We start from the raw sequence: 25,063 nt of genomic DNA, 5'->3' as shown, positions 1-25,063 counted from the left end.
TAGTCGTACTCACTGAGCATGTCGCACTGGTTTCATTGTACATGTATCTCACTCTACATGATATTGATTTGTCCAAGCAATTGATATAACCGTACGTTGCCTCAATGTACAGTGGTCCTGTACATCCATCATTATATGGTGTTTCACTGTATGGTGCACAATCACCGTAGGTGCTTGTCACTCCCAACAATAAGATAGTAATGACCAATTTATCAAACTAATGATTAAAGAGTCTTTAAATTTGTAATTGTTTCTTCCATTCAATTAAAGTTATTCTAAATCTTCTCCCCTCCCTTTAATATATTATCTGAGTATATCTCTATGACATAATCATTACACAATTTAAATGTTAAAAATAAATAGGCTAATAATGCATAAACAAATGACCACCATTATTGCATTCGCGTGGTAACTTTAGATTGCAATAGATTGTGAAAATTTAATAAAACTGAGATTCTATCTTGCTTCCTTTATGATTTATTTTTTGAAAAAAATTTAATTTTTGAGTGATGAATAAATGTAACTTAATGAATTGCAGTAAGAAAATGAGAGTCGAAGTATGTGATATTCTTTATTTGGAATCTATCTAGAAGACTTTTATATTGGGTGTGAAATCAACTTTGATTTATTACAGAAGAATTTGCTTCGTGATTTCCACGGTCTTTCCGTTGTACATTTCGATTATGAATTCTTTGAAAAATGACATACGTCCGCGGCATTTGGCTCACATTACATATGATGTTTTTCACCCCTCATCACCCTCGCCAAATTAGTCTAAATTTGAATGGTCAAATCAATGCGAGCCACACATTTGTTGTAATCTTCTTCGCTGTTAAAATAAATCTTGACTTGAATTGAATGGTCACAATGTTTGCCGTGTTGGAGGGTTGAGTTTAGTTGACTGTGGACTGTGGAATTATTGATTAATTAATTGAAAATTAAATATAATGAACGTAACATGTTTCAATTAATTAATAATTCTAAGAGATTGGACAGTTTGGGTATAAACCATGCTGCATACCTGCACTTCTTCGACTGATGAAAATCATCTCCTCTGAACACGGATCAACGGCAGTCTGCAATGAGGTATTTTTGCACACATCCTCCTCTTCCTCTTCTCATTCTCTTCTTCTCTCTCTCATTTCTCACTCTTTCGCTCTCCCTCAACACCACACAAGCTGAAATTATGAAAAATATCTCCACTCTGATTCATTCATGGGAGCATCAGCAGGCTGACCCATGCGGATGGTATGGTGTCAGTTGCAGTGAATCAGGTAATGATGTTGTCGGACTCGAGTTGTCTGATTATTATTGTAATAAAATTATTAGTATTTGGAAGTATGTTTGTCAGCTGCCATCCCTTCAACTTCTCGATCTCAGGAACAACCACATAGAAGGCCCAATCCCTCACTGTCTTGGCAGCTTTGTCAATTTGACAGTTCTGCGTCTCTCTTCCAATTTGCTTTCAGGATCTATTCCTTCGCGACTGTGTTCTCTGAGCAATCTGCGTGACCTTGACCTCAACAATAACAAATTGACAGGATTCATTCCTCCCCAATTGTTATCATTAAGTACTCTTGAGTATCTGGACCTTTCCTTTAATCATCTTTCTGGAGAGATACCTCACAACTTCTCATCAAATTTATCTAATTTGACTCTCGTGGATTTGAGTCACAATCTAAGTCGGCTTGATTGGTTGGACCTGTCAAACAACATATTAACAGGTGAAATTCCAGAAGCTTTAGGGCATATCAGCTACCTTAATTGGTTGGACCTGTCAAACAACAAATTGACAGGTGAAATTCCAGAGATTGTAAAAGGAATCAGATATTTGAACCTAACAAACAATAAATTAGTAATCAGCATTCCAACAAGAACAGGAAGAAGCCACTTCACATTGAAAATAATGGGTGTAGTAAGTGTTGTTGCTCTTTTTACAATTTGTTTTATAGTTTTGGGAGTTCTGTGGAAAAGGAACTTGCATGGTAGAGCAGAATTCAAACAAACAATTCGTGAAATGCTTGAAAAGGTGAAGCACCCACGGATCTCACATGAAGAGCTTCTTGCAGCAACAAATAGATTTCACAACTCCAATCTACTATCAACAAACAGCTTTGGATCAGTGTACAAAGGATTTTTGCCCGATGGTACCCGTGTTGCCGTGAAGGTTCTCAATTTAATGCATGAGCAGTCAGAAAAGATGTTTAGAGCAGAATGCAGAGTGTTGCAGAAGGCTCGACACCGGAATCTTGCCAGAATCAAGACCACATGTTCCACACCTCACTTCAAAGCGTTAGTCTTTGAGTATTTTACCAATGGAAGTTTAAAGAAGCATTTGTATATAGATAGGTGTAGATTGGGACCGAGAAAAGTGCTGAGCATAGCCATAGATGTAGCCCATGCTGTGGAGTATCTTCATTATGATTGCTTCGTGCAAATAGTGCACTGTGACATAAAACCTAGCAATGTTCTTCTAGATGAAACTGTGACAGCTCATCTTTCAGATTATGGCATATCCAGATTGATTGGAAGAATCACTGCCAATTCAGTAACTTCAACAATAGATTTAAAAGGCTCAGTGGGCTACATTGTGTGAAAAATCAAACTATTACAGTCACTGATTATTAATCTCCTATCATAAACGATTATTAAACTGCTGAAAACAAATTCTCAGTTAATATCGAAAAATAACACAACTACAACTTCACTTATAAAATACGGAAAGAAATGCGCAACACAATGAACACAATATTTTCGGACAAATTGTCCCTGGAAAAACCCCTAAGGGAAAACCAGTTCTACAAATGAGGAATTATATTAAACTTCAGCAAATCAAGAGATACAAAATTCCTTGCCTCTCACTGGCAGAACTCCGACAACCTCCTAATTTCTCCCACTGATATTCCCCACTGCTATCCCCACGCTAACACTGCGCCCTTGCTAACACTACAAGACTGTTTGCTAACACTGCAAACTGCTTCACCAAAGCTTCTTCACATCCAAATGACCCAATGACCCCTTTCTATACTACTCTTGTTGGTAAACCAACGACCGAGATTAAATCTAACCAACGGCTGAGATTAAGACAACTCGACAGCCAATAATAGAATTGGTTGCAAAGTGTCCAAAAGGAATCACTAAAATTAGTAAATAATAACTATTTACTAATTTTTGGCAAGTGGACAAACAACTGTCCAAACCACCCATAAATACAACCGCTATTCATAGATAAGGACGAACAGCTGTCCAAGCTACCCATAAATAATGCTGCTATTTTCGAGTCAGAAATAACAGCTATCCAACTAACAATAATTAACACTCCCTCTTAGCGAGGAAGTTGTTCTACATGACACCCATCTTATCTCTGAAGAAGATAAATTTGGCCTTTCCCAAAGCCTTCGTCAGAATGTCTGTTACCTGCTCATCTGTAGGTATGTATTGTAGTCGAACAACTCCCCTTTGTACACAATCTCTGATGAAGTGATATCTGATATCTATATGTTTAGACCTATCATGAAACACTGGATTCTCAAACAACTTGATGCAACTCTGATTGTCACAATCTATCACAGTAGTCTCAACCTTCTGACCAAACAAGGCTACTAACAACTTCTAAATCCATATAGCTTCACATGTCGCCATGCTAGCTGCTATGTATTCTGCTTCTGCTGAACTTAGAGCCACAGACTTCTGCTTCCTGCTGAACCAAGATACAACTCCTGATCCCAAGCTGAAACAACACCCTGAAGTGCTCCTTTTGTCTGTTGTACTTCCTGCCCAATCTGCGTCAGTATAGCCTATCAATCTGATACCTTCACCTCGAACATATTTGATCCCATACTCGACTGTACCACACAAGTAACGTAACACATGCTTAGCCGCTATCCAATGCATTCTCTTTGGTTCAACCATGAATTGACTAAGAGAGTTTACTGCAAATGCTATATCTGGTCTAGTGTTGACCAAATACATAAGCGAACCAATCAACTGTCTATATAAAGTGGGATCTACATCTTTCTCCTTAGATGTATCTACCTTCCTCCAATTCGTGATCATGGGTGTAGACATGGCTTTGCAATCCTCCATCCCGAATTTCTTCAAGATTTCAATGCAATATTTCCCTTGACCAAGGAAAATCTCTCCATCTGTCTTCCACACTTCCATGCCTAGAAAGTAGTGCATAAGTCCTAAATCCTTCATCTCGAACTCTTCTGCAAGGTTCCTCTTGCAATCCACTATGAGCCCTAATGAACCTGTAAGAAATAGGTCGTCCACATAAAGAACAAGAATGAGAATATCACCCCTAACCATCAAGTATTAGAGGTTAGCATCTACTTCACTCTTCACAAAGCCCATTTTCTGCAAGTATGTATCAATGCGCTCATACCACGCTCTAGGAGCCTGCTTGAGTCCGTACAATGCTTTCTTCAATCTGCACACGTGGGTCTCTTTGTTGTGTGCTACAAAGCCTTCTAGTTGTTCTATGTATACCTCCTCCTTCAACTCACCATTGAAGAATGATGTCTTGACATCCATTTGATGGATCTGCCATCCCATCTGTGCTGCAAGTGAGATTACAGCTCGTATAGAAGTATACCTGGCAACTGGAGCAAATGTCTCCTCATAGTCTATTCCCTCCTTCTGAGAGAACCCCTTTGCCACAAACCTAGCCTTGTATTTCTCGATGCTGCCATCTGCACCGTGCTTTATCTTATAGATCCAGCGTGATCCAACTACAGCCCTATCTGTTGGTCTAGGTACTACCTCCCACACATCATTCTGCATTATTGAAGAATATTCCTCAACCATAGCATCTCGCCATACCTGATGTTCTGCAGCTTCCTGATAGCTAGAAGGCTCACTATCTACCAACTGACTAACTAATGCCACATAGTCATTGAACTTGGTTGGTTGTCTTCGTTGTCTAGTACTCTTCCTAGGAGCTCCCACAAACTCCTGAGTATCCCTTTGTGTATCTGGAACCACATGGTTCCTGCTACCAACTGTAGAGGATGAAATGTCAACCTCTAAGTCTTCTAGATGCATTTCCTGTTGCACCTATTGCTCCATACTCTATGAATCTTCACTAACTGAGTCTACACTCGTACTGGTAACTGTACTTGAGCTTTGATGCCCTTGACTTGGTCTTGGAGCTTCTGTTGGCTGCTCACTCTGATCATCTGCTAGCAAATCTCTGGATCTCTTGAATGCCTTGTCCTCCATGAACTTGACATCCCGTCTGACAATAACTCTTTTAGTCCCCAGAATGAAAATCTTGTATGCCTTTGAGGTCTCACTGTACCCAACAAAGTACCCCCTCTCTGCAGTCTGATCTAACTTTGTACGTGTATCTCCAGGAATATGACAATATGCCAAACTCTCGAATATCTTGAAGTGGCTAACATCTGGCTTCTTCCCTGTGAAAGCCTCCTCTGGTATCATCTTCCCTAGCACCTTGTGTGGAACTCTATTCTGAATGTAGACTGCTGTATTACACACCTCTGCCCATAAGTAACGGGGCATGTCCTGGTCATGTAGCATAGCTCTTGCTACCTCAGATATAGAACGGTTCTTCCTCTCAGCAACTCCATTCTGCTGTGGATTGTAAGGAACAGTCCATTCTCTCTTGATTCCTTCTCTGGTGCAGAACTCCTAGAAGACATTTCCTTTGTACTCGCCTCCATTGTCTAACCGAAGAACCTTTATCTTCTTTCCTGTCGAGTTCTCCACAAGAGCCTTGAACTCTTGGAATCGACTGAAAACCTCATCTTTAGTCTTCAAGAAGTATATCCAGGTCTTTCTAGAGAAGTCATCAATAAAAGTAACATAGTACTCATATCTTCTGAGAGATTTCGTTGACATTGGTCCACAAACATCTGAATGTACTAGATCAAGAACACCCTTAGATCTGGTGTCACTCCTTGGAAAAGATGCTTTCACAAACTTCCCCAACACACATCCCTTACATACATCGTCATGCTCTGTGCTCACCTCTGGAACACCTGTCACGGTCTCATGAAGCAATCTAAGTGCTCCATGATGAATATGGACCAACCTCCTATGCCATAGCTCTCCAAGATCTCTAAGATTATTGTTGCTCATAAGTGCCTTAGGAGTATCAAACTGCAATCTATAAAGGCGACCACTCCTAACTCTAATAGTTATGGGTGATTTCCAATCCTTGTGCTTAATCAACACATGTGTCCCTCTAAAGAGTACATTATACCCCCTATCCTAAAGAATAGATACAAAAATCAAATTCATACCTAAGCCCGACACATATAACACATCATGAAGAGGAATTATCTTTCCATTCTCCCTCTAAAACTGAACAGTCCCTTTCCCAATAGGGTTGAGTTTGGACAAGTTTCCCATAGAAATCTAGATGTTGGTGTCCTCCTCCTTGTAACTGGAGAAGTACTCTCTAACTCCTGTCATATGAAATGACGCTTCACTATCTATATACCAAACACACTGTGAGGTTGAGCTAACCATACAAGCTATGAGTGCAAACTCATCTTCCATTCTGCTGGAGAGTTCTTCTGCACTTGCTGAAGCTGCCACCTGCTTCTTACCCTTTTTTCTCTCTAGGCAATCACTGACATAGTGGCCAAACTCGTGACATCCAAAGCACTTGACCTTAGAAAGGTCCTTCTTCTTCTTTTCACTTTGTGAATTTGATCCTTTGCTAGATCCCTTCTTTGCTTTCCCTTTACCCGCTAGGGCAACGTTCTCTTGTTCCACCTCATTTTTCTGACTCTTGTTGGCCCCATTGACAAGACTTAGTCTAAACTCCTCCTGAGTAAAATCAGTCCATAGTCAATCTCAATTCGGTAAAGTATCTCGTCCACTGACAACTTGAACAAAAACACTCCATTGTTTAGTAAACCCATTTAGAGCTATTCTCACTAGCTCATCATCACTAGGGCTATCTCCAACAGCTGCTAACTCATCCTTGACAAGTCTGAGCCTGGTGAGGTAACTTGTGACGTCTTCTCCCTGATTCATCCGGGTATTCTTTAGCTTCTCTCTGAGAATCAACTTCCTGTTAGTGGTAGCATTCTGGTACAGATTTAGAATGGCATCCCACATCTTCTTTGCTGTATCTAGCTCCGAGATATATGGAACAATATGATCCTTGACACCATCAAGGATAATCCTCTTCGCTTTGGCATCGTCCTTCCTATATGCTGCAAGCTGTGTTGCATCCGTTGGTACAGGTACACCACTGGTAGCATAATCCTTGATACCATTCTCTTCCAACAATAAAGAAATTCTTGCCTTCCAGACACCAAAATTTGAAGCACCATCCAATCTGTCCTGATCTCTCAAACTAGCTGAAGCCATCTCAAGGGTTTAAAGCAATAATAAATCTAAAGAGATCAAAATTTCTTTCCTAGGGCAAAACTCTTCTACCCTTAACAATGCTCTGATACCATGTGAAAAATCAAACTATTGCAGTCACTGATTATTAATCTCCTATCATAAACGATTATTAAACTGCTGAAAACAAATTCTCAGCTAATATCAAAAAATAACACAACTGCAACTTCACTTATAAAATATGGAAAGAAATGCGCAACACAATGAACACAATATTTTCGGACAAATTGTCCCTGGAAAAACCTCTAAGGGAAAACCAGTTCTACAGATGAGGAATTATATTAAACTTCAGCAAATCAAGAGATACAAAATTCCTTGCCTCTCACTGGTAGAACTCCGACAACCTCCTAATTTCTTCCGCTGATATTCCCCACTGCTATCCCCACGCTAACACTGCGCCCTTGCTAACACTACAAGACTGTTTGCTAACACTGCAAACTGCTTCACCAAAGCTTCTTCACATCCAAATGACCCAATGACCCCTTTCTATACTACTCCTGTTGGTAAACCAATGACTGAGATTAAATCTAACCAATGGCTGAGATTAAGACAACTCGACAGCCAATAATAGAATTGGTTGCAAAGTGTCCAAAAGGAAACACTAAAATTAGTAAATAATAACCATTTACTAATTTTTGGCAAGTGGACAAACAGCTGTCCAAACCACTCATAAATACAACCGCTATTCATAGATAAGGACGAACAGCTGTCCAAGCTACCCATAAATAGTGCTGCTAGGGCAGAAATAACAGCTGTCCAACTAACAATAATTAACACATTGCACCAGGTATGGTTTCTCAATTGTCTTTCTGTTTTGAAAAAATAAGGATTTCCATTTTAGAACAGAGTAAACAACTGTAACTAATAACTTACCCGCAGAATATGGATTGAATGGCATGATTTCTCCAAGGGGAGATGTTTATAGTTATGGCATTCTGTTATTGGAAATGCTGACAAGGAGGCGGCCGACTGATAATATGTTTGATGGTGATCTGAACCTCCGTAATTGGGTGAAAAGGGCATTTCCTGATAAGAACATGTTAATGGAAAGGGGTGCCAAAGAAACAGAAGAATGTCTCATTTCATTGATGCGTATTGGTTTGCTGTGTTCAAGTGATTCACCTGAAGCTCGGCCCAACATGAGAGAGGTGTCCAATTTATTGAATCTCATTCAACATGATTTCACCACAGAATCTTCCACTTCCATCAAATTAAAGCCCACAATATCCAATTTAGTTTGCGACATAGGTGCAATAAATAATTGTGAAGGCGCATCAGATACTCAAAGCTCTTCATTTTAGTTTACTATGACTAAATCAAGGTTTACAAATTTTCATCCATACAAGTCTTGAAAGTTTAAAATAGTTGATCATCTTATTGCGAATTATGGGCCATGACTTCTGTTTATTGTTAGATTTTGGGCTTTCTAAATAATGAATGGGCGACAAAACGTAGATTTTAGTGTTCATCACGTGAAGACATGGATTCTCTTGTGTTCCTTTGTTGATCTGTGAAGTAATCTCTTTGATTGAAGTGAAGAACAAAACGAGGAGCCTGGCTAAAAAGAAGAAAGCAAACTGTTTATTTATGTATAAATTATTTAACAGAAGCTCTGTGTCATCCGTACTCTGTAAACATTTTAAAATGAATTTGAAATCACAAATATGTAGAGTTTACCATCTGCTTTTCATTGCTCTCTGTAATTTTCTTTCCCCTGCATCTTGCATCACAGACTTCTCATCTACTGAAGCAGGTCATGCAAGAAATTATTTATGCTTCTCCAAATTCTATACCTGATGAATAAGTGGAACTGCTAGGGGTAATATTTTATTTTAAGTTCGGACAATTTATAGAAATTAATACGTTTTTGATTGTTAGTTGATTAGACTCTAGATAAATTTACTCCAAAGTTAATTATAAGATAAGCAATTGGTTAACTGAAACATGCAGGGTTAGGAATTTGTTTAGTTCTTTCATTGAAATTAATTGATATATTATATTGTCAATTTTAAATTAGATCTTATTTATATATTTTAAGATTTTTGAGTTGATTTTTGTTTAGAGTTTTATAAATTAGCTTAATAAGATGATTATATGATTTACCAGGAAAATGAAACACGTCCTCTTGTTATTTAGCACTGAGCATGCAATCAAAGGTTGCAGAATTTAACTTGACACTGTCATTTTTCAATGTACATTATCTGCAATCATTGCATTCCATAAAATTCTACTTGGATAATAAAATGTCTTCCTTTTCAGTATGTTGCCACATTTAGCCGAGGCATTAGGGAGGTTACAAATTTACAATGATATATATCAATTCTTTTGTTGCTTTTATTTGTTACATCTATCAAAAGTTTGAGCACATCTGATTTTCCAGTTTCTACCTCAATAAAAAATAAAAAATAAAGAAATGTACTTAAACATTCATAAATCATAAAACATGGTATCAGTTTAGTTTTATAAAATATGGTATCAATTTAGTTTTTATGATTAAGTAATTATTATAGCTGTGATTTAGAATTATAAGTTCAAATTTATTGGGTGTGACTCTTTTACACTGAATTGAAATTCGTTTAGGTATTTGGGTCTGTAGTTATAAATTGGTATTATTGACAAACATTTTAACGGGTTGTGTTTGGATGTCGATTTAATGCTATTCAAACATTTGAGGTCCCCAATTCTAACATTTGACTCCAACACTGATACCAAAACAATCAAACAATAAGCAAATGAGATATCCTTCTCAGATACGGTTTCAGATTAACGACTATTTTACTAGACCATTTTTTCACCAATTGGCTAATGCACTGTTTCATTAATTTAAAATTCTCAATGGCATGTATTTACAATTAATAATTAACAAATAAAGTTTCTATGGAATTTCACAGGCACATTGAATTTTTAGCTAACATTTTTGTGAATTCAATTTTTAGTATTTTAGATTTTCGTTCTCTTCTCTTGCTTTCATTTTCTGCTGATAGATCATAAAATTTGATGCAAAACATTGATATTACAAGTATGCATAGAAAATTATTCTACTATTGATTTTGATTTTAGCCTTTGCATACTCATCTATTTTATGAACAACCACTCTAAACTCATCTAGAACCACTAGTTCCTCCATCCTATTCTATAGCTTGCCTAAAACAAGCTTATCCTTAAGCACTCTTTTCCTTTATTTTATACTCAGCTATTAATTGTGTTCCACCATACTTCCAACAAAAAAGTAAAGGAGCGGGTTTGTTGAAGTTTAGACTTCAAGATTAGAGAATTGGTTGTAATAGTGATCTTGCTCGAGTCTAAAGAAATGATAATAAGATATGAAGAAGTGTCATTAGTGGTAGTACTTGCCTTTTATTAAAAATCAATTGTAATAATAATATTCAATTTAATTATAATTTTCATAGTTTTATAAATTTTATTCAAATATTCAATTGTTTAAATTTTAGTCAAAAAATATATTGATATCTCATTAATAAATGTAGCCTAAGTATTAGTAAGTTTTATAATTTTCCTTTAATTTAACTTTCTTAGAATTAAAAATAGTTTTTTAGGTAAATTATTGTTTGAATATGGTAATTTAGATAAAATTTAGAATTTGAGTAGGTTAAGTACTTAATGAAAGCTAGTTAAAAATAGTTGTTTAGGTAAATTAAGTCAAGTAATACATTTAATTCTATTCATAATATTTTCCTCATAAGAAAAGAATCATTGACAATTTAAATATTTCTAAATTTCAAAATGTTCCAGGAAAAGTAATGAAATGTGGAGGGAGCACTTTGTGCTTTGGAAAAAGCATCCTTTGTGATCCCAAAGGACAATCAAATCTAGAAAGTACAATGATAGATTGTATGGATTATGAAAATATACTAGCTCTTAATATGAAATAAGGTTTAATTTGGAGGTGCAAAATAAATGGCTAGATTTTGTCTAAATGGAAGAATTTTCTCAAAATGTCCATCTGTTAATGTGGCCAAGGTAAAAGATAGAGTGATAGTAGTATAGTTTAATTTTGAAGAGCATATAGATGTCTTTCATCAAGAGCCAGGACATTGGCCTCTCCTGCAGAGACACAGGATGAAGGGCTTTAGTAAGGTAAGTCTTCTTGAACCATGGAAGATAGTAGTGATGTGGTTAATAAGACTTTTCACTAATGAGATATAAAATATGGAACATTGTTTGGGTCCGAACTTCTGATTGTGACTCCTCTGCTATGGAACAATAAAACAAAGGTAATGATTAATTTACTAGCCTTTTATTTTTCAAATTAGTATTTTGATAACAAAATTTAAGAGTTGTGGGATTACAATTAGTCATGATAGTCTCATTCATCTGACAATTTAAACAACATTTCCTCAAAAAAGGGAAGGAATGAAAGAGAAATGGTTAAATTTTAAATGGGCCTTGTTAAACATTGAAAACCTAAAAAGAGCCCTCGGTGAGTAAGGTTTAAATGTATGAAAACCTTTGGTCCTTTAGATGGTTTAGATGATGAGTTTTATGTATGAAAAAAATCAAAATGTGGTCATTTTAAATAACTCTTCATTCAAAATCACAACTACAACTACATGTAAACAAGGGGCATAAGCACCAAAGTTCCTGTCTTTGGTGGGGTAGGTTTTGCAGTAAGAATTGAATCAAGTTGCATGTTTAACTGCAAATTTGAAATGAAATATCAAATGATATGGAGAGCTAAAAATTTGTGATTTTCACAAATATTGAAGTGTGAAATAAAGAGACATTTTGGTAGAAAGAGATTTTGCTTCTTAGATTATATGTATGTTAAAATATATAATGCATTTCATACATGTAAAATTGTTTTGAATTCTAGTCATTTTTGTTAATTGTTGCAATACTTGAAATATAAGATGGATAAAATTGTGGGCTTGCTCTACTCATCCTCATGGACCTCAATGAAATTGGAGTATCTATGAAATAGGAGAAATGCTTTATCACAACATATAGTTCATCAATAGAAAGGATTACATTCTCTAACCTTACAAAATATATTAAGTTTCTCAATAACCATTTCAGTATGAATTGAATTGCAACATTGATTTGATGGACACCAGCTAAAATTTAAATTAATGACAATTGACACTCTATTTTGATACTATCATATATATGTAATATTGCATAGGGTTTCATTAATATTATGTGCACTTGTAAGCTGCTTAATGATCCACAGATGTATTATCGCGTTTGAGATCTTTTCTAGCATCTCATTCAGTCTCACCAATAAAGAAGCCATAGGATCTAATTGGGAGCTATAAAATAGTGGATGGATAGTCATAAAGGCATGAGAGATTATAAATTATGTAAAATTCATAGTTGAGTTTGCATCAACAAGTTTTTTCAAGCTATCATTCAACAATTTTTTCCACCACGCTATCATTTTTAAATTTGAGATTTGACAACAAAAATGCCAGTCCTTAAGTTTCGTTTCCATATAATATATCTTGCCAAAATTAAATTGAGGATTTTGATATTGATTGTAATAATAAAAATTGAAGTGTTAGGAAGCAGAGGTGGAACCATAACTGAAATGTAGCAATTTTTAGACAATTGACGTGCCCTACTATGCTTAACTTTATAGGTATCCTTATTAGAAACAAAGATCATAGCAAGGCAACACAAAATTTATCCCCAAACTCGTAGGAGGAGGTTTGTTTGAAACATAAAAATATATTTCTCTCTCGTGGAAGCCCTATTTTTATTGCGATACCCTTTGTACCCTCTGTTGTATGGAAATGTTGATATTTTAGTTCTATTTTTGCTTCTTTAAAGATATAGTTCATTTCTCTATCTGATTTATGCTTCATACCAATGATGCTCACTAGTGGCCTCTCTAAATATTTTTATTTTAGGTTTGTCTTTAGGCTTATAGCTATGCACAAGGTGAGCAAAAGAGCAATTTGAAAGAAGAAACTTGAGCAACACCAAATACATTTTGTGTTTCTTTGTTTACCTCCAGGTAGAAGCATGTGAGAAGTTGATACTCATATTACTTCTCAAATTTCTATTTTGAACACTACTTATATGTAAATCTTGGATGTGTATATGTGTCCATAGTTTAGTTCTTGTCCTTTGTCCTATCAAATTTGGTGCACCACATTGAAAATTGTAATGCCACAAAAATTAAAAGACACATTTCTTTGTAACTGCATCGCACTTGCATGTGCAAGTCACAAAGAACTTAGTTTATTTCTATTATAATTTTCAAAATTCCCTTTCGTAGGCAATCATACCACTTCAAAGAAGCCCCTGCCATCACTGAGTACCATTTTCTATGTGACAAGCTTTGCAGTTTCTTACTGCCAATTGTAGCATCGATTAATGTAAATGCATGCAAACCATATAAAACAAATTAATCATGTTTGTTTATCCATGTGTTCACTACCATTGTCCATGTGTCATTCATGTTATGCATCTTCAAATGCAATATGCCACCTACGTATTATTTGCCTTAGCTATTGTAACATTTGTTACTGGAATCTCATGCACAATTATTTTCTGCTATATATGTGTATTGCAAGACATTTTTAATAATTTTATGGTTCTTTGGGTATATTATTGGGGTAGTGGTACAGGGGATTGCATATTTAAGCTTAAGTTTAAATCTTTGGCTTTGAGAGGGCCAAATGGAGCAAAATCGGGTGCATTGATTCATCATTCATTAGAATTGAAATCATTCACCAGTGGGTATTGAGAAAAAGAAGGGTTCATTACTTAAGCATGATTCCTGCTCAAGAGAGATTAGTCATCGTTAGATTGCACATGTTCAAAAAATAGGTAACAAGGTTTTCTTACATTTTGAAAACCAAATTTTTGTCTTCTCTATAGAGCATTTAAAATCTATTCCTCCATGATTTACTTTGATTCATGATTTGTATATATGGAATCTGGGCCATTGTCCAATATTTTACACAAGTTTATGAGTCACAGAGCACTTGTGGATTGTTGTGGAAGAGATTAATAGATTTGATAGAGCAACCAATAGAAGTAGAGTCAAAATAAACTTCAATTATTTAAGCTTGGCTCCCATGATGGATATTCCCCAAATTAGGAGATTGACAAGAAGACAGAGGAAAGGATCGCAAAGAACATGTGGAATCAAAGGGAGTGAAGAGAATGAACAGAGGACTATATACATTTTTTTGGTCTATATAAATTGTGTATGCACATTTTTACTTAGTTGCCGGAAACATGACGAGAAAGCCCCGTTTCACATTTCAACAACCAAAACAGTTTCCCGTCACACAACGATTGTTTCTTCGGCTGTGTGGAAAGAATTTTATAGATCAATATATTATTAACATGTTTTAAAGGGTTAAAAGTTATAAATATATTTTAAAGGGTTTGGAGGGAATGTAACATGTAGTGTACTAAAGTGCAATTTCAGTTTTGTTAATGAAGTAGCAGTTCCAGTAGGTGTTAATATGAATTAATAGTTTTAGTTATATTTGGATATGCACTATAATTAATCAAATATTTAAAAAAATAGTTCTCAAGATTTTGTAAATCTAGAGGACGACTTAAGTACCAAATTAACTATTAGTTTTTCAATGCAATTATGCATTAATATATTTGAAATTAAAGAACTACATATTTATGAATGCAATTTAAGATAAAGCTAAGAATTAGTTGAGGAGAAATCATTTTTTAAAAAATATTTATCAAGATAATACATACATACATATAAACATTTCTTTTATGCAACCTTTTAAAATTTCATTTCTCATCACATCATCGTTGCAGTTACATTTCTCATTTCTAGTTTCTAGTAACATAGCATTTTTACATGGCATATGCTTCAGGTTTAAAGGAAATACTAAATGAATAAATGAATGACATGGAATGGATGACTTGTACAGATGGGCCAGGGGGTTGCATTTGTGTTGCAACTTAGTTTTTTACAAGAAGTCATCATGAAGATATTTGTGCCACAAATTGTGTTGCTCAAATGTGACAAGGGCTATAGTGTTCTTCGGGCATAATTGATGGTGTTTTTGCACAATTTTTTTTTGGTTTCAAAGGGTGCTTATACTATTTTTGCACAGATTTTCATTCAAGCCTAGACAGTTTTATATGATTTTAAATTGTGCATTGAGCCAACACGAAAACCCTAGCGTAGTTTAGGATTTGAATTGTTAAATCCACTCAAAGCAGTTGTGACTCTCTTCGTAGAAACTCATCTCCACCACAGGCACTAAGTCTCTTGCTGGAAGTAGTTGTTCATCCACAATTGAGTGAGTTTTGAGTCAAATCCTTATTGTCAAGCTTCAAATGAACTACAAAAAAACCAATATATACATTAGTTTTTATGGTTAATTTCTATGCTACGCAATAGAGAGCTCCTTGATGCTAATCGATTTGTTGAGGAAAAAGGAATTAAATTTGTTGGCACTGTATTTGGTGAAAAGAGTGCCCATTGTGCTGAATGGAGCAGTTGCAGATTGAAGAAATGACAATGACGACGACAATAGCCTTAGGCAACACTCATCGTTTAACAACCAAGAATTATGTTAAGGGACATTCAAGGAAAAATCAGAACATATGCTATGTTGTAAAACCAAATTCAATGATAATTTGTGTCAAAAATGTTCAAAAATCGATCTCATTTACTTCTTGAATAGAACAATATTCACGGGGCAACTCAACGATTGTTTCTGTGCCCTCTGGTATGTAAGCTTGTCTAGACAGAGAACTCCAAAACTTTCCAAATTTAAATAGAGCTTATGAGAAAATATTTTCTTCATTACTCTATCCAATAAAAAATAAGAAAACTATATATTTTTATTATGAAAAATAAAAACTAATAATCAATTATAAATTATATTAGGAACACTAGTATTTTGTAGTATGTTTGTCAGTTGCCATCCCTTCAACTTCTTGATATTAGTAACAACCTCCTACAAGGCCCAATTCCTGACTGTGTTGCTAGCTTTCCCAATTTGACATTTCTGCGTCTCTCTTCCAACAAGTTTTCAGGATCTATCCTTGTGCAATTGTCTTCTTTGAGAAATCTGTAAGTCCTTGATCTAAGGTACAATGAAATAAAAGGGTTTATTCCGACACAATTTTCTTCTTTGAACAATCTGTATTTCCTTGATCTCAGCTACAATCAATTGACGGGATTCATTCCTCCCCAATTGTTATCGTTAAGTAGTTTGGAGGATTTGGAACTTTCCTTTAATCATCATTTTGGAGAGATACCTCAGAAATTCTCGTCAAGTTTGCTTAGATTCAGCATGGAAAATAACAAGTTGACAGGAAACATACCTTCTGCAACTTCAAATGCCCAAAATTTGACACACCTGGTAATGAGTGACAACTTCCTAAATGACTCAATTCCAGGCAGCTAGGAAGTTGTACTCAACTCAAGCTTCTTAGGCTGGAGAACAATAAATTAGAAGGTCCATTGAACCATGTCCTGCCTAAACTTCTACAGTTGACGATTTTGTCTCTGTCAAATAATATGCTTGAGGGAAGCATTGTAGACGAACTATCAAATTTATTTAATTTGACTTTTGTGGATTTGAGTGACAATCGATTAATCGACAACATATCCTCCAAAATTTTCAACCTTGAGCACTTGACTACTTTGTATTTACAGAAAAATTATCTAACAAGAATAATCCCATTGAATATACAAAATGGTAAGCTCCTGCAAGAGCTCAGATTGGATAGAAACAATCTCACAGGAGAAATTCCATTAGGAATCGGCAACCTTCCCTTGTTCGGTATGGATCAAGACGGTGTTTTGGATCTGAGCCACAATTCCTTGACAGGCAAGATTCCTTTTACTCTGTGCAATTTGAAATTTATATACTATTTGGATTTTTCGAACAACATGTTTGATAGGTGAAATTCCAGAGGCTTTAGGGATTATGACTCAGCATTTGAAGCTGGACCTGTCAAACAATAAGTTAACAGGTGAAATTCTAGAGGCTTTAGGAAATATGAGTCAGCTTAAGAAGTTGGACCTGTCAAACAACAAATTAACTGGTGAAATTCCAGAGGCTTTAGGGTCTTTTAATTGGTTGGACGTGTCAAACAACAAATTAACAGGTGGAATTCCACAGTCTTTAAAAAGAATCAGTCATTTTGAAGTTGACAATCTATGATTTAGTAGACAACACTTCAAAGGGGAGAAGCCATTCGACATTCAAAATATTGGGTGCACTAGGTGTTGTCGCCGTTCTTATAATTAATGTAAATGTGCACAAATCATATAAAATGAATTAATCATGTTTGTTTATCCATGCGTTCACTACCATTATCCACGTGACATTCATGTTATGCATCTTCAAATGCAATATGCCACCTACATATTATTTGCCTCTGCTATTGTAATATTTGTTACTGGAATCTCATGCACAATTGTTTCCTATTGTAGATGTGTACTACAAGACATTGTTAAGAAGAGTCTTGCAAGCTTGTTTCATGGAAGGATGCGATACAACCACATAACTGTTTCCCAATGAGCTTGCACAGTAAAGTAAAATTATAATTAAAGGCTTACAAATTGTTTCAAGTGGTATTGACAACCCTGTCATCACAGAGAGCTTTGGAGGAAAGCAGAGGAAGTTAGCCACAAAGGTGTGGTTTTTCTAAACCAAAATCAAGTAGAATGGTTTGCTTCCTGGTTTAGCAACATACAATAGTTTGATGAATTTGTATGGCAAAAATGGACAGTGGACTAAATCTATAGGAATGATTAAGTAAACGAAAACACAAGGGTTGAAGCCAGACCATCACTCTTATAACATAGATCCCTTTTGTAACGTGGGTAGCTTCATGGAAGCAACTGATTTTGTTTATGATCAAGAGATCTGATCAATTTTCGAATAGAAGAGAAGCAACCAGGGGTGTAGACGACATTGACTGAGCGCTATCCTATTTGGGATTTCATATTTATGGTTTTTATATTGGGAAAAAGGAAATCAAAATATCCCCAGGAATTAGGATTTGAAAGGGATAATTCTATGGTTCTTTGGGTATATTATTGGGGAAGTGGTACAGGGGATTGCATATTTAAGCTTAAGTTTAAATCTTTGGCTTTGAGAGGGCAAAATGGAGCAAAATCAGGTGCATTGTTTTGTCATTCATTGGAGTTGAAATCATTCGCCAGTGGGCATTGAGAAAAAGAAGGATTCATTACTTAGGTATGATTCCTACTCTAGACAGATTAGTCATCATGAGATTGTGCATGTTCAAAAAATAGGTAACCATGTTTTCTCACATTTTGAAAAGCAAATTTTTGTGTCCTCTAGAGAGCATTTGAAATCTATGCCTCCATGATCTACTTTGATTCATGATTTGTATATATGGAATCTGGGCCATCATCCAATAATTTACACAAGTTTATGAGTCACAAAGCACTTGTGGACTATTGTGGAAGAGATTAATAGATTTGATAGAGAAACCAATAGAAGTAGAGTCAAAATAAACTTCAATTATCTAAGCTTGGCTTTGTTATTTCAGCCAGTCGTGGCTCCCATGATGGGTATTCCCCAAAATTAGGAGATTGACAAGAACACAGAGGAAAGGATCGCAAAGACCATGTGGAATTGAAGAGAGTGAAGAGAACGAATAGAGGACTATATATAAATTGTGTATGCACATGTTTACATGGCATATGCTTCAGGGTCAAAGGAAATACTGAATGAATAAATGAATGACATGGAACAAACGACTTGTACAGATGGACCAGGGGGTTGTGTTTGTGTTGCAACTTAGTGTTTATAGGAAGTCATTATGAAGATATTCGTGCCACAAATTGTGTTGCTCAAATGTGACAAGGGCGACAGTGTTCTTCAGGTGTAATTGATGGTGTTTTTGCACCATTTTTTTGTGGTTTCAAAGGGCGCTTATACTATTTCTACACAGATTTTCATTTAAGCTTGGACAATCTTATAGGCTTTTAAATTGTGCATTGAGCCAACAGGAAAACCTTGGTGTAGTTTAGGGTTTGCATTGTTTAGAGCAGTTGTGACCCTCTACTTAGAAAATCATCTCCACCACAGGCACTGAGTCTCCTATTAGAAGTAGTTGTTCATACACAATTGAGTGAGGTTTGAGTCATATCCTTATTGTCAAGCTTCAAATTAACTATAGAAAACCAATATATAGATATATATTAGTTTTTATGTTTAATTTCTATGCTACGCAATAGAGAGCTCCTTGATGCTAATTTATTTTTATTTATTTAGGATCTTATCTAATTTGTTTTTATTTATTGTGTAAATTATGGTATGTTTATTATAAACATTGAATAATAAAATATTGAATTTTACTCTTGATCTCCGTTTCTTCTTTCCTGTTAAAGCTGCTCTGTTTTTTAAGTATTGCATAAATTTGACACTAATTGAACTTTTAAAATAAAAGCAATAGACAACGTCAAAAAAATTGTATAAAAAAATGTTTACATAAACCAATAAATTAGAACCATCTTACTTCATTGATAATCTTACTTTTAAAATAAGAGCAATAGACAGCGTCAAAAATATTGCATAAAAAAAAATTTACATAAACTAATAAATTAGAACCATCTTACCTCATTGATAATCTTATGAAAAATATAATTTATAGATACAATATTTAATTCATACAATTGGAAAAAAATAATTCATTAATTCATTATATTAACTTAACGTTGACCACTATTTTTCTCTTCCCAAACCCATTTGACGTTTATACATATAACCTCACTACTTCGAATGACACAAATCCCAACAGCATCTTTGGACGGGGATTAACGCCAGTCTGCAATGAGGTACATTTGCACACATCTTGTTACTCTGTTATTCTTCACGCTCTCATTTCTGACTTTTGCAATCTCTCTCAACACCACACAAGTTGAAGTTCTCAAAAATATTTCTATTTATTTAAGCCCCAAGTCTTCTTGGGATATTGGCATGGGGTCAGTTGCAGTGAAAACGGAGATGATGATGTTGTTGGACTCGACTTGTCTGGTTTCTATATTAGGAACACTAGTATTTTGCAGCATGTTTGTCAGTTGCCATCCCTTCAACTTGTTGATATTAGTAACAGCCTCCTGCAAGGCCCAATCCCTGACTGTGTTGGCAGCTTTCCCAATTTGACATTTCTGCGTCTCTCTTCCAACAAGTTTTCAGAACCTATCCTCCTGCAATTGTCTCCTTTGAGAAATCTGCAAGTCCTTGATCTAAGCTACAATGAAATAAAAGGGCTTATTCCGACCCAATTGTCTTCTTTGAACAATCTGCGTGTCCTTGATCTCAGCCACAATCAATTGACAGGATTCATTCCTCCCCAATTGTTATCATTACGCAGTCTGGAGGATCTGGACCTTTCCTTTAATCATCTTTCTGGAGAGATACCTCACAACTTCTCAACAAATTTGTTGTGGTTAAGCATGGAAAATAACAAGTTGAGAGGAAGCATACCTTCTGCAATTTCAAATGCCCGAAATTTGACACACCTGGTAATGAGTGACAACTTCCTAAACGACTCAATTCCAGGGCAGCTAGGAAGTTGTACTCAACTCAAGTTGCTTAGGCTAGACAACAATAGATTACAAGGTCCATTGAACCATGTCCTGCCTAAACTTCTACAGTTGACAACTTTGTCCCTGTCAAATAATATGCTTGAGGGAAGCGTTGTAGACGAACTCTCAAATTTATCTAATTTGACTTTTGTGGATTTGAGTGACAATCGATTAACCGGCAACATATCCTCCAAAATTTTCAACCTTGAGCACTTGACTACTTTGTATTTACAGAAAAATTATCTAACAGGAATCATCCCATTAAATATACAAAATGGTAAGCTCCTGCAAGAGCTCGGATTGGATAGAAACAATCTCACAGGAGAAGTTCCATTAGGAATCGGCAACCTTCCCTTGCTTGGTAAGGATCAAGACGGTGTTCTGGATCTAAGCCACAATTCCTTGACAGGCAAGATTCCTTTTACTCTGTGCAATCTGAACTTTATATACTATTTGAATTTTTCCAACAACATGTTGACTGGTGAAATTCCAGAGGCTTTAGAGAATATGAATCAGCTTAAGCAGTTGGACCTGTCAAACAACAAATTAACAGGTGAAATTCCAGAGGCTTTAGGGAATATGAATCAGCTTAAGCTGTTGGACCTGTCAAACAACAAATTAACTGGTGAAATTCCAGAGGCTTTAGGGTCTCTTGATTGGTTGGACGTGTCAAACAACAAATTAACAGGTAGAATTCCAGAGTCTTTAAAAAGAATCGGTCATTTGAACCTGACAAACTATGATTTAGTAGACAACACTTTAAAGGGGAGAAGCCATTCGACATTCAAAATATTGGGTGCACTAGGTGCTGTTGCCGTTCTTATAATTTGTTGTCTAGTTTTGGGAGTTTTGTGGAAAAGGAAGTTGCAGAGTAGACTCAGTAGAGCAGAATTTAAACAAACAGTTGGTAAAATCCTTAAAAAGGTGGAGCATCCACATATCTCATATGAGCAGCTCCTAGCAGCAACAAGTAGATTTGACAACTCCAATCTACTATCAACAAACAGATTTGGATCAGTGTACAAAGGAATTCTGCCTAATGGTGCCCGTGTTGCAGTGAAGGTTTTCAATTTAATGCACGAACAGTCGGAAAAGATTTTTAGAGCAGAATGCAGAGTGTTGCAGAAGGCTCGACACCGGAACCTTGCTAGAATCATAACCACATGTTCCGCACCTCACTTCAAAGCTTTAGTCTTTCAGTATTTTTCTTATGGAAGTTTAGACAAGCATTTGTATCTACACAGCTGTAGATTGGGACTAAGAAAACTGCTGAGCATAGCCATAGATGTAGCCCATGCCGTGGAATATCTTCATTATGATTGCTTCGTGCAAATAGTGCACTGTGACATAAAACCAAGCAATGTTCTTTTAGATGAAACTATGACAGCTCATCTTTCAGACTATGGCATAGCCAGACTGATTGGAAGAATCGCCGCCAATTCAGTAACTTCAACAATAGATTTAAAAGGCTCAGTGGGCTACATTGCTCCAGGTACGTTTTGCCAATTGTCTTTCTTTTTTAACAAGAATAAAGTTTTCCATTTTAGAACAGAGGACGCAACTATAATTAATATCTTGTCTGCAGAATATGGATTGAATGGCGTGATTTCTCCAAGGGGAGATGTTTATAGCTATGGCATTCTGTTACTGGAAATGCTAACAAGGAGGCGGCCGACTGATAATATGTTTGATGGTGATCTGAACCTGCATAATTGGGTGAAAAGGGCATTTCCAGACATGGTATTTGCAGTAATTGATAAGAACATGTTAATGGAAAGGGGTGTCAAAGAAACAGAAGAGTGTCTCATTTCATTGATGCGGATTGGTTTGCTGTGTTCAAGTGATTCACCTGAAGCTCGGCCCAACATGAGAGAGGTGTCCAATCTATTGAAGGTCATTCAACAGGATTTCACCACAGAGGCTTCCACTTCCATCAAATTAACGCCCACAATATCCAATTTAGTTCGTGACAGAGGTGCAATAACTAATTGTGAAGGGCCATCAGATACCCAAAGTTCTTCATTTTAGTTTACTCTGACTAAATCAAGGATTACTTCCATGCAAGTCTTCAAAATTTAAAACAGTGGATCATCTTATTGTAAATTATGGGCCATGCCTTATCTTTATTGTTAGATTTGGGTTTTTTTTTCAAATGAATGGGGGACCAAACGTAGATTTTTGTCTTCATCATGTGAAGACTAGTTTCTTTTAGCAAAGACTCGAGGTCTCGTCCATTACTTTTGTGAAGCAATCTTTTCGATTTAAGTGAAGAACAAACTGTTTTGTTTCCAAGGAGCGTAAGACAGTTCTAGCTCTGTCCATCCTTCTTTATGAATGAATGAACAGAAGCTCTGTGCTGTCTCTAAACAACCTTTTGTGAATTTGAAATCACAAATAGATAAAGAATTTACTTTCTGCTTTTCATTATTCTCTGTTATGTTTGTTAGGTTTCTATTTTCTTTCCTTTATCTTATATCACAGAGTCTTCATCTACTAAAGCAGGTCACTCAACAATTGATTTCTGCTTCTCCAAATCCTATACCTTAACGAATAAGAGGAACTGCTAGTGTTAAATCTTATTTTAAATTCCGTAATTTATGGAAATCAATATGATTTTATTTTTAATTGATTTGATTCTAGATAAATATATTTAAAAGATAATTAAGCTGATAGGCTTATATGTGGGAGCAAATTAGATTTTAAAATTTCCTACCGGAAAATTGTCGGCCCATGTCGGATTTTAGATTTTCGGGTAATAATGCTTACCTTTCATTACCTACTTTCTAATTGTTTCTATATATCATCTATATTTCTAATTCAAACTATTCATTCTATATATTTATAATTCAAACATTAATTTCTATTATCTACCTCCTTGTAAAGAATTTTATTTAACTTTTGTTTATAAAAAATAATATTTTCTTCAAAATTTAATGTTTAGGTTTTCTTAATTCATAAAAAAGCCTTCGAAATCATCTATACATGTAACTTCTCATCTCTATTACCTCAACCTTTGGGTTGCATTACCCTTTGTATTTTATGATTGTTATCATTTTGTGCATTTTTATATGTTTATATATTACATTTTTAGCCTATCTCTTAATTTTTTTCAATGTTATAATATTTAACGGGATTTTAAACTTTTATAATTTATACTATATATTGGGAGAAATAAATTTGTGTAAAAGATGTATATTTAAATGCATGAGAAATTTTGTCTCTACATTTTTTATAAAATCTTTTTAACTAGAAGTTTTCAAATTTCAAATGATGAATTTCTCATTTCATCATTTAAAAAAAAAATCTTTGTATTTATGATATAGCAAGTATGTAGGGTCTTCCAAATATGTAGTGTATTTATTTATATTAATGAAACAATAAAAATATAAGATCTTTATTCATTTGATTTTAGATCAAAATGGAAGTAAATAAAATAAAATTTGCAAACAAATTTTCTAAATAAATATTTTATTAATGACTGAATAATTCTATTCTAGATTGATAATATTAGTCTTTTGAACTTGAAAATTGTTAAATTACTTAAATTATAAAAAATCTAGCATGAACTTTTAATGTAGAGAGTTTGTAGAAATGAACAAAATAAGAATCATCGAAATTGTCATGTCGATATTTAGAATAAGTTGGGGGCATTCTCTCGATCTTATTACATTTTCTCTTGATGTATTATTATATTATTAATGTTTGATCATTTGATGGTGTGAATTTATTGTCATTATTTTAATGATTTTATGATTTTATAGAAAGTATATGTCGGTGTGTATTATAGATGGTTAGCAGTCAACATTACTTGAATTGCTATAATTAAATGATTTCAGATTTTCCTCAAGTTCTAATAGGGTGAAGTTTATTTTCTATCATTCGTGCATATCTACATACAATAGATTTAAATAATTTAATAAATACAATTAAATTTAGATTTAAAAAATGATAATTTTATATTAATATAATATAAAATGAAAATAAGTGATAATGTTTTTCATTAGTTGGTTGTTCCTCATGTTTTGATGTCATTGTACATTTGATACTCTATTGTCGGATGGAGGCTAGGCCTCCTTGTTGATACTCTGTAAACTCTCTGGTTCTATTGTTTTTTGATCCTCTTATATTTGATAGAAAATAAGTGAT

General features: G+C 35.0%; 1 protein-coding gene and 1 pseudogene across 1 annotated transcript; both read left to right on the top strand.

Annotated features, from left to right (window-relative positions):
* The first annotated feature begins 999 nt into the window (after positions 1 to 999).
* LOC149554861 (receptor kinase-like protein Xa21) lies at positions 1,000 to 8,851 on the top strand. The gene is made up of 2 exons (XM_089833536.1): positions 1,000 to 2,587; positions 8,253 to 8,851. Exons 1-2 carry the CDS (start codon positions 1,082 to 1,084, stop codon positions 8,682 to 8,684), a joined length of 1,938 nt encoding a protein of 645 aa, XP_089689662.1. The 5' UTR covers positions 1,000 to 1,081; the 3' UTR covers positions 8,685 to 8,851.
* Positions 8,852 to 14,592: 5,741 nt separating this feature from the next.
* LOC149554860 (uncharacterized) lies at positions 14,593 to 23,070 on the top strand (annotated as a pseudogene).
* Positions 23,071 to 25,063: the final 1,993 nt, after the last annotated feature.

Source organism: Cupressus sempervirens, chromosome 5 (assembly GCF_028749045.1).
Source record: "Cupressus sempervirens isolate cs-2001-9-10 chromosome 5, ASM2874904v1, whole genome shotgun sequence".
NCBI classification, from domain to species: Eukaryota; Viridiplantae; Streptophyta; class Pinopsida; order Cupressales; family Cupressaceae; genus Cupressus; species Cupressus sempervirens.
This window is presented reverse-complemented; position numbering and strand designations above follow the sequence as displayed.

What these genes read in the sequence shown, in the direction of transcription:
- LOC149554861 (XM_089833536.1), top strand. Translation starts at nt 1,082, where the DNA reads ATGAGGTATTTTTGCACACATCCTCCTCTTCCTCTTCTCATTCTCTTC. An exon ending in TAAAAGGCTCAGTGGGCTAC is followed by an intron (nt 2,588 to 8,252) that starts ATTGTGTGAAAA and finishes GTAACTAATAAC; the next exon opens with TTACCCGCAGAATATGGATT.